The 10,822-nt window shown below is 44.9% G+C and overlaps 1 protein-coding gene across 3 annotated transcripts in view; it reads left to right on the top strand.

Annotated features, from left to right (window-relative positions):
* Positions 1 to 3,051: 3,051 nt before the first annotated feature.
* Positions 3,052 to 10,822, top strand: part of LOC114704984 (desmocollin-2) — a 37,706-nt gene continuing 29,935 nt past the window's right edge. The window contains exon 1 of one of the 3 annotated variants that reach the window (XM_028886541.2): positions 3,052 to 3,431. In XM_028886541.2, the coding sequence (XP_028742374.1) occupies positions 3,363 to 3,431 (69 nt within the window). In that variant the 5' untranslated portion in view covers positions 3,052 to 3,362. The remainder of the gene's footprint in view (positions 3,432 to 10,822) is intronic. The other 2 variants (XM_028886543.2, XM_028886540.2) reach the window with 2 other exon arrangements.

Raw genomic sequence — 10,822 nt, 5'->3', positions numbered from 1 at the left:
CAGCCACTAAGAAAGGAGAAACCCAGGACAGACAATCTTGGCTTGTTTGATCTGGGATTTAAACTCAAACACACTCTTTGTAATGGCTCCCGTGTATACATTCCACGTCACAGACATTAATTTTGAAAAGCAAACTTGAAGTATGTGGAACAGTAGGAAGTAAACAGTTTATTTAACAGAAATTCAAAAATGCATTCCTTGTATTACAAAAGAATTCATTTTTTAAAATTGGTGCAATTTCAAGAAGTACACAAACCTCCTACAGTCTCAGTCTAGTTTCACATAGTTAAGCCGTAGACACCAGTGGAAGGAAGACTTTGTGTGCTGTTGAGAAGGGGCTGAAGGATCAGAAGTGATGGGTGAATCAGCACTAGAACTAAGTTCTAGACCAAATGGAGAGTCTCCTTCCAAAGTAGAAAAGCAGGCAACAGTCACAAGAATGAGATGGAATATGTTAAAAGGGGGGGCAGAGATGGGGTAGTACAGTGTGGAGAAGAGGGGTGCCCATAATAACAGACACTGGAGGACTTAAGGAACATTTTGAGCATTTATTCCAAGTGCATCCTATACCGTATCATTTAATCGGTAGGACAAGTCTGGGCAGTGAGGATTTGTGCCCTTGTTGCTATTGTTGGGTTGACTCTTTATTCCACCTCTGAGATCTGAGCAGTGCATTTCCATCTTGCTTTCTTTTCCACCTTTTATTTGTGTCAGACTTGCTCCCTTGTCAATGTTGTGTTAGGGACACACCTCAGATAGACAGAGTCCTCCCGAAAGCCACATTCATCCACGAGTTTCTCTTTCACGGGCTCTGGCAATTATGGGAGATGGAGGTGGGGATCTACCACGAATTAACCTGCTCAGTGACAGGTGTCTTTGTGGATACATCTGTGTAAGTGGGTATTTTGTTTGCTTGCTTGTTTACTTCAGCATATTTAGTTTCTGGCCTCTGCAAGTAGAATTCTGTGTAACTATTGGGTAGGGTTGGCCCCTGGAATCTGAGTTGTACATTGTTCCTCTCTTTAGGGGACCTTTGCTTCTGACTTTCTGTGATATCTATACAATCAACCTCTGTATATCTGTCTCTTGCTAAGACTCTCATGATCAGTTCAGCAGTTTAGTTTTAGGTAGAAGAGGTGCCATAGGATTATTTTTCTTATCAAATGTGAGTGCTGATGCCTGAGATGTTCTCAAAGCAGGGCAAGATGGGCAGGAAGCTGATCCTGACTTTTGATTCTGTTAGAGTAACAGAGAGCTGGCATATGTGTGCAGTTAGTGTTCACAGCCAAATGACATTCTTAAAAAGAGTCACATATTTCTATACTTCTCACACTTTCATGGTAGGATGTTTCAAAACTGGTTTAAGGAGGAATTTACAAGGTTCAGCTAGTCTAATCTACTGAAACATTTACTTAGAATATGTAAATTTTATCTAATTCCTTGAGTAAATTTTCACGAAGAAACACAAAAATTGCCATTTTATAAGCTTCAGTTACCTGATATCTCTGAGATGAATTGTCAAATTGCTCTCTCACCCCTTTCTGGAATGAGAAAGAGCATGAGCCATCCCAAAGGCATTGGAGGCTGAAGGTAGGCAAGAGTTTGGCAATGTCCTATTGTCAAGAGCTGTGATGCCGAAACCAGTTGGCTTCTGTGCTTTCTGGAAAGCTTGGAGCTGGACACTGTGATGTCATCACCAATGAGTTGATTGGCATTTGTGAAATCATCACTGGGCAAACATGAATGAGGGTTAAGAAGTAAGAAAACAAAAGCATGACACTCATGACCCAGGCTTATTTTACTAGCAATCGCTGATAATTTTATGGCTATGGAGACAACAGAACACCCACTTGTGTAGCATTCATTAATAGAAAACAACAGACATTTACCATTAGACATCAATGTTCAACTTAACATGTGACTGCTATTAGCACCATTCTGGGTCTGCTCATAACAGGAAAACATTTTCAGTAATTGAAATGGCATTGAGTGCTGTGGTCATCTCTTCAAACTTGTTTTCTGCAGCTACCCTTAAGCCAGGTGTCAGGGAAGGGACACGCTTGTCTTCCTGGTGAAACTTCCCTGGTGTCTTTGGAAAGAGGCGCAGAAGGGTGAGTCAGAAAGCCCATTCTGAGGAGTGCAAAGCACACAGCTCTCAAGCTTCATCTTCCTGGTTAAGTGCTGCTGTAATTCATAGGCTTAAGTACCTGTCAAGTCAGAAAGCAAATTCTCCTGTTCTTCTTCACTTTTCACCACGAACTCTAATCCTGATGACAGCACAGAGAAAAATAATTGGTACCAGGATGCCGGGGACTCCCATGAGGGAGATGCTCAGGAGAAAACCACAAGAAAACATGTTCATGTATGACCAGGTTCTTAGAGAAAATCAGTAGCACGCATTTAGCTGATGGCTGGGCCTCAGTTGATGTGTTTTCTGTAGTAACTTTGTTTTTGTTATTTCCCTTTTCCTTCCTTTCCTTCCTTTCCTTCCTTCCTTCCTTCCTTCCTTCCTTCCTTCCTTCCTTCCTTCCTTCCTTCCTTCCTTCCTTCCTTCCTTCCCTCCCTCCCTCCCTCCCTCCCTCCCTCCCTCCCTCCCTCCCTCCCTCTTTGTCTCCCTCCCTGCCTCCCTCCCTGCCTCCCTCCCTGCCTCCCTCCCTCCCTCCCTCCCTCCCCACTTTCCTTTCTTTTCTTTTCTCCCTAAATTATCGAACCCGTGTCACTGGCAAACTACGCAATTTCTGAATCTTGAGACCCTCTAGGAGGCAACTCCTGTTGGAACCATATATACACGTCTGTCTGTCCGATTTTGATTTACATAATAGGATCTCCCTTGAGTCCACCTCTTATCAGGCTGGCCTCAGGCAGCTGTGAGTAACTCAGCCAGTTGATTCAGGGCAGTTGTGGGCCTGGGAGTTACCCCCAGGGCAGGGACCTCCACCTGCAATGGGCAGTGCGCGGGGCGGAGCCAGGGCCAGAGCTCTGCGGTGAGTATTAGTACAGTCAGGGCTTCTGCTGGGCAGGGCCAGCTGCTAATCCTGCCAGACGGCCACCGGGGCGGGGTGGGTGGTGGGGGTGACAAGGGACATATAGGTGGCGTCTGCTGGTGAGAAGCACCTAGTCCAGGTGAAAGGGTGGCGGTGAGAGGGAGTTCCCACCGGTTGAGTTCTTAAAGCCATGAAGACACAAGAAAAATAAGAGTAGCCTATTGGAGTCTTTTGGACTTGCCTGGAGCTCCACCCTCGACCAGAGGAAAAGCCCCTTGGGATCAAGGCGGGAGCATCAGACAAGCGCAAGAAAAGCGCCTGTGCGCGCTCCACCTCTGCGCAGCGGTGCGGGGCGGCGACCTGTCCTTTGGGTTGGCCATGGCGGCTGCAGGACGTGCGCGCTCCGGGAGCCCAGCCCGTGGCCTTCCGCACCTACTGACCCTAGCGGTGAGCTCCGGGGACCATCCCGGGGACGGGGAGAGGGACATCGGGGCGGGGCGGCTGGCCCAGGTGGGGGTCACCGGGCCTCGCGACCTCTTAAACTGCAGTTGTTGGAGGTGAGGGAGGGCGGCAGGAAGCTGAGCGACCCGGGCGCCGAGGTCCCGCAGGGGAGGGAGTGTGGCTGCGAGCTGAAATAGGCACGCGCGGTTGGAGACGGGGGCGGATCGCGAACGCCCAGCCAAAACCCTGGCCTCGGGGTTCCCTGGGCAGAGCGGGGTGCGCCCGGGCTGTGCCAGGTTGGGAGCACGGTCCCTGGAGCCCTGGGTGCCGGCCATCCTGACTGAGGGTAGCTCCCCAGGGGACGACACCGAAAGCCAGCGTGGTGTCCTTGGGGTCAAAAAAAGGACTCGTTGCTCTTGAGAGTCCTGTGCTAGAGTTGGGATTCCAGAGAGAAACGAGAGTTGGAGTGAAGGAGAGAGTGAGAGAGTCTGGAGTTGCTCCCCAAATTGGGAGATGGGCGAACAGAGATGACCACTGATCCCATAAAACTCTGGGAAGTGAACTTCCTGGCCCTGAGATTTGTCCCGGGAGGAGTCTCAACTCTGCTCAGATTCATTCTCCTTTAAGAAGGAAAACAGCCAGGACCTTAAGCCCTCTCTGAGTGGGAGCCAAAAATGTGACTTTATTAGGGACCTGACTGGATCTCCCTAGGGAGCCAGAAGACTCCAGAATTCACCTCGGGGAGTAGGCCTTCTGGGAGTCAGGGATAAGAATGCCCTAACGTGTAGTTTTATGTGGACCCCTTGGACAAGGAAAAAGCTCATTGTGCTAGGTGACCAACTTTATATGGTGTCCTTTCGCCCTTAGCCTGCAGCAGTAAACTCAAGCTGTCCCTGAAGGAAGCCTGGAGGAACCCAGGAAACCAAGTGTGTGTAGTGTGTGTGTGTGTGTGTGTGTGTGTGTGTGTGTGTGGTCTGAAAGGTTAAGGTGTCTCCCATTTCTCCTGGACTCTCTTTTCACAAGGGATTCCTATGTTTTTAGTTATTGAAAATCTGGTTGGTTACTGGACTTGGAATGTCAGTTCCAAGGAATGAACGGACTTTAAACTTTTAATCACAATTCCCAGGGGCTATTCATAAGCACAGGTAGGGACAGGTATCTCGCAGTCAAGATTTTATGGCTGAAGAAACAGCCTAGGGCAAACAATGGTCACAAAATATGTTGCTGATGACAAAGAACGAACTTTGGTTGGTATCTAGTGAGGGAAGTTGCCACTTCCTTTTATACCGCAGGGCCTTATTCTTGGAAAGAAAAAGCATGCTTAGTCTTCGTGATATAGCATTGCCCAGTGCAAACCTGCACTCCTAAATACACATGCCTTAGATCACTTTAAGAGAAGTGAATGCTACGAGAGAATCAGCTGAAGTAGAACCCTCACTCCTAGGTCTCTCTTAGTTTCAGAGTCTAGGGACAGGCACTGGGAAGGGGGCGGGGCGTTCTGGTTGCTGGCATTTTGCTTTCAAGCAGCAAAGTGTAGTGCGAGTCCCCTCAGGTTGTTCTAAACGCCAATGTGGTGTATGTGAACAGAGCTTTGCCAGCCTCAGAAGGGCGTGAGAAGTGCGAGGTCTACTGAAGAAGAATAACTTTTTGGGGTGCGGCTCCCTTCGCATCTCCTATTTCTCATATACTCAGGTAATCCCTTGACATTCCACAAGTCAGCTTCTCTTCACTTCCTAGTACTGCCCCACCCCATAGTGTCTTAACCACTGGAGCTTGCTTTCTTCCTGAATGCCCCAATGGTGCTTTGTTCTCTGCAGCCTTCCAAGATCTTCTTTGACAAGCTCAAGTGATGTGCTCTATTCTTCACATAATTCTACCTTGTGACTGAGTCATTATTCTGGACATTAACACCTTAGAAAAAACTCTCTGACCCTCAGAATCTGACTCCTTACTCAGTTTCTTGGTCCCCCCATCCTCCCTTTTTCTGTGTATGATTTAAAGGCGTAACATGAGACCTTCCCTTTTGACAGGATTTAAGCATACAGTAACAGAAAATTAGCTACCAGCACAATGCTGTGCAACAGCTGTCTGGAAGCCTGTGTCTTACACAACATAAACTATGTAGCTGTTAGGCAGTGGACCCTCCTCTTCCTGTGCCGCATGACCTGGCCACCGCCTTCTGTTTATTACTTTTGTCTGGCCACTGTTTTCCCCACTTGCAAATGCTGATTTTCTGTGGAGCTTTGTTCTAAGTCTTGTTTCGTGGAGTGTGTGTGTGTGTGTGTGTGTGTGTGTGTGTGTGTGTGTATAATATGCATTTTTTTTCTGGAGGTAATTTCATCTACGTTATGTTTTAAAATATCACATTATCCTAAATTAATATTGCTGTTTCAGACATCACCTTTAAACAACAAGCCTTTATATTTCTACAGATATACTCTGTAGCATACCATTTTTCCATTTTTTTTATGTTCTCAAATAATGTTCTTTTTTTTTTGGTATCTGAGATTTCAATATATAGAATGTCTGTGTACCTTACTCTTCATGGGAAAGTCTAGAAGCTTCTTTTTCCTCATTACTCCTCTTAATCTTTTATTGTCAAAATAACTTCATCTTCAAAGATACTGCACGGGTCTGTTTACTGGTATCAGTTCTGCTGCTGGCTTTTGCTGTTGTTAATAATGTCTCAGTGGATAAATCTGGCTATCTGCCGGTCATATATGAGCAGGCATATTTATGGATAGGAGCGCCAGAGTTATAGGGGACGAACACAAAGCCAATGACTGTGATTTTGGGAGCTGTTGTCCTCTTTGAACAGGTTTTATACGGCTAGACAGAAAGCTATTTAATAGTTAAAGTCATGTTATATCAGTGGTTCTCAACCTGTGGGTCAAGACCCCTGAGACAATTGGGAAACACATATTTTACATTATGATTCACCACAGTAGCAAAATTACAGTTATGAAGTAGCAATGAAAATAATTTTATATTGGGGTGGGGTCACCACAACATGAACTGTATTAAAGGGTCGCAGCATTAGGAAGGTTGAGACCCACTGTGTCACATCTTTAAGGATAGCATCAATATAAGAATTATTGAGATTGACTTTGAGGCTACTTGAACTAGGCAGATGTTTTGCAAAAGTTAAAATTGAACCCATACTTTATGCAGAACACCACAGGAAACTCCAAGTAGATGAACTAAAATGCAGGATGACACCATACGGATTACAGGAGAAACATGATGAATCCTATACATTTTCAGTTAAGAAAGCCTGTCTGTGACTCAGACTTCAACTTTTTCAAGTTGAGAAAAGCAATGATATAAAAACAATCAGAATTCCCATTGTAAAAACACAAAAATAAAACCAAGCCAAACCAAGCAACAGCATAAGCTGTGTTAAAAGGTAAATATATTTGCTTTTTTTTTTTTTAACACAAATATGTTTTAAAGCCCAGTGTAATACATTAAAAAGTTCTGATACATAGTCTTGTTTTACTTAGTAGGACTTTGTATGCTTCTTTAACGGCTACATAACCCTTCGTCGCTCTTCTTTTTCATATTTTTTCCTATGACCTTTTGATCCAGCTTGTTTAGCTCCAGGAAATACTGTGTTGAGATTTTATGGGGATCATAAAGTTGTCGTTTAATTGAGGATTAATGTATGTATGTTGCTGATTTCTCTTAGGCAGACTGGATCCACTTTTCTTTTTGTGTAAATGCAGAAATGTGTTTAGGTTTGTTTGAAAGAGTCGAGTTTTTCATGGGGACATCATGGCAGAGGAGAGCAAGGCGTTTGGTACCCACAGTCAGGAAGCAGACAGCATAGTGCTGCTGCCACTCAGCCTTGTAGGCTTCTTCCTGAATTTCCTCCCTGGCATTTCCACACATTTGATCGATTTAGAAAACAACTTTTATACTGTGTGACTGGTTTCATTCATGGACAGGAAGAGTAGTGATAACTGTGTTTTAGCAGTTGCTTCCCTCAATGGGAATTAATTGGTTTGCTTGAGTTTTGTAGCTAATGTCAAAGCAGATGCAAATAGAGCTATTTCCTCCTCTTTGCAAGCCCTACCTAGCTCTTTTGTCTAAGATGTCTTCAATGTGACATGAAGCATCTACGGTGACCTTGGAAAACCTGTTATGGTTCTGGGTTTAGTGATGAGATCATCTACTTTTCTTGTTGCTGTGAACAAATACCTGACTAGAAGCAATTAAAAAGGGAAGCATTTATTTTGGCTCTCGGAGGTTACAGTCTCCTTTGGTGGGAAAGCTGTGGCAGAATAAGAGTGAGGCATCTGGTCCCACTGTATGGGGACCAGTCAGGAAGTAGCAAGCATGGGTGCTGGCACTCAGCGTGTTTCCTCCTTATTACTCAGTCCTGCACCCCTGCCCTTGGGATGGTGTCACCCACGTTCAGGATGGGTCTTCTCTCTTCATTTAAACCTCCCGGAAATATCTTCATAGGCATACAAGAGGTTTGTTCCCACTAAATCCACTAAGAGGAACCATCACAGTGGGGCTGCTTCCAAAGCTTTCCCTGTGGCACTGCGCTTATAATATACAAGAGCTTTTTGTTTTTTTAACTCAAAACATGGATCTGAATGAATCCCAAACCAATGCAAAGCCAGTTTAACTGTGGCAGTATCTCATATTGAAGGTGTAATGGAGCCTGGCTTCCTGTACATTGTAGATGTGTCCTGTGTTCCATTTCCCTCCATCTCTATTGAGGCTCATCTAAACCAGAGCCAATCTTGGCAGGTCAGAAGTTATGTCTGTAACTTAGTCAAGGTTTCAACTTTATCTGCAGACCATCGCCTTCAATTCTTTGCTATTTTTGTTCATTCTTTGATGCTGTAGGATGTTTCAAAATCATGTTATTCAGCATTGCTAGTTAATTTTTTCATACATTCTCCTAGTTTTCTTACATGTCTTCATTCAATGAAAGTTCATTCCCCTGATTTATTTCTCCACAATAGTCAGACTTACCATACTCCAATATAAACCTGCTTAGGTGATTCATTTACTGGAGAGAAATCTTTGCTTTTTTGTTGGTCAGTTTTTTTCAGTGCTCTGAGAAATACCTGAGAAAAAGGCGTTAAAGGAGAAAAGATACATTCCAGCTCAGAATTTTAAAAGTTTTAGTCCAGCTCAGAATTTTAAAAGTTTTAGTCCATGGTTAACTGATGCCATTGCTTTTAGGCTCAGGCATGGCAGATACATCATGGATGAAGGTCATGGTCGAGGAAAGCTACTTATCTCATGGTAAATATTAAGCAAAAAGGAGTACCAGGAAAGAGGCCGTGCAGGAGCCATCATTCACGGTCTCACCTTCAGTGACTTCCTTGCGTGAATCGGGAGCCAACACAAACTCCCACCACCTTCTAACAATGCCATCCAGTGAAACATTCCCTTACAGCCATTGAATGAGTCAAGCCCACACCATCCAGTTGCTTTCCAGTGATGGGATGTAGCACCCAGAATTCATGCCTTTGGGGTCCCAACTTATTTGTAAACCATAGCAGCTCCTTATAGTGTGTAGAAGAAAATGCACATAGGTTGTTGACACGATTCAGAAACTGCTCCAAACTTGTTCTTCAAAACCACTTTAATTTTTTTTCTCTTTGTGCTGTACACGTCAGTCACTGTAGCCGTGGTTCTCACACGTGCTGATGCTGTGACCCTTTATTACAGTTCCTCAGGTGGTGACCACCAACTGTAAAATTATTTTCAGTGCTACTTCCTAACTGTAATTTTGCTACTGTGGTGAATTGTAATGTAATTCATATCTGTGTTTTCTGATGATCTTAGGTGACCACTATGAAAGGGTTGTTCAACCCCTGAAGGGGTCACGACCCATGGTTTGAGAACCACTGTACGATAGCTGTCTATTTAGGTGTCTGTCATCTGTCTTTCGGTACCTTTATAGTGTAAACGTTCCCTTCTCCTATCATGACTGACTCATGGCCACGCCTCAGTTGACCTCATCTGGTTCCTAGGTGAGGCTGGCTCTCCCTCCTCTCCCTTACCAACCTGTACTTCCCTACCGCGGCATTTCCGTACCCTATTGAGCTTACAAATACGTCTTATCATCCTGGGGTTGAATGTTCATGCAGATCATGTCTGTCTACTATATAGTAGACATTCAATGAAATTTCTTGAATGTATGAATGAATGGATGTCAGGGACACTGTTTCCAAAAGCAGTTGTCTTAACTGGGCCATTCAACTCCTCTACCGCTGAGACCTCAGTGCAAGTACCATGGCCCTACCTTAGGACACTGCTCCGCCGTTGCAGTTCCTCTCCTGGCTCCTGTTCCCACATGTCTGAGGTCTTGTTGCCGTGAGGCCAGTTGATTGGCTGTTTGTGAACCCCAGATAAGGCCACTCTGCAGCTCCATGCATTGTTGCTCTCTGAACAAAACCTGCACTTCTCACCATGACATGACAGATCCTCAGCAACATGTTCCAGACTGTTCTTTAAGTATGGAACTGGTTTTCCCCTCAGTTCATCTGGACTCCAACCCTCTCTCCATTCTCCACTTTATTTCCCCCGTAACTGCTATCTGTCTTAGTGGGCTGTGGCATTTGTGCACTTGTCTGTTTGTTTACTGCTGCGTTGCACCGTGATCTGTAGAGGGCAAGGTCTTTGCTGTGCTGGCTGCTGGAGCCTGTGACTCAGCTTAGCACCTCCTTATCACCGAGTGTTGGTTGAATGGATAAGTGTTGGCTAAGTGAATGAGATATTCTTTGTCAGGCTCCTTGAGCCACAGTCCTTAAAACACCTGGCTGTGCCCCTTCTCCCTTGGCTAGGCAGCCTGTGAAAATTCCCTTCTTCCCCTGTAAGCACCATCCACAGGCCCCTGTCCCTTAAGAAGTCTTGAATTCTTGTTCTAGTCCTAAGGGTTTACTTACTGTCCATACATTAGATGGGGGGTGGGGGGGATAGCTAATGCAAATTCTAGCTACAGTGGGAACTCCAGGCTTCTTGGGGTTTGAGTGAGAATGCTTGAGAAGTGGTTCCGGGTGGTCAGTCTCAGCCAGAGTTAAACTTTTTAATTTATTTTTCCGTGTATATCTGAAGCATGGACATGCAGAGTTCAGATGAAGGCATCAGATCCCCTAGATGTGGGTGCTTGTAACTGAACCAGGGTCCTGTTACACTGAGCTACCTCCCCAACCCCAGCATCAACTTTTTATTCCAATGTTAAAAAGTCAATTTTTAAAATCCTAATTAATGGTTAGTTGGCAATTTGGGGTTGCCACATTAACTTTGTAAAGACCAATAAAGTCTTACTCTCTTGGCAAAAAGGAAAGAGAGAGAGAAGAAAGAGAGAGAGAGAGAGAGAGAGAGAGAGAGAGAGAGAGAGAGAGAGAGAGAGAGAGAGAATTCCTGTC

The sequence above is a fragment of the Peromyscus leucopus genome, chromosome 19 (genome assembly GCF_004664715.2).
Source record: "Peromyscus leucopus breed LL Stock chromosome 19, UCI_PerLeu_2.1, whole genome shotgun sequence".
Classification (NCBI taxonomy): Eukaryota; Metazoa; Chordata; class Mammalia; order Rodentia; family Cricetidae; genus Peromyscus; species Peromyscus leucopus.
This window is presented reverse-complemented; position numbering and strand designations above follow the sequence as displayed.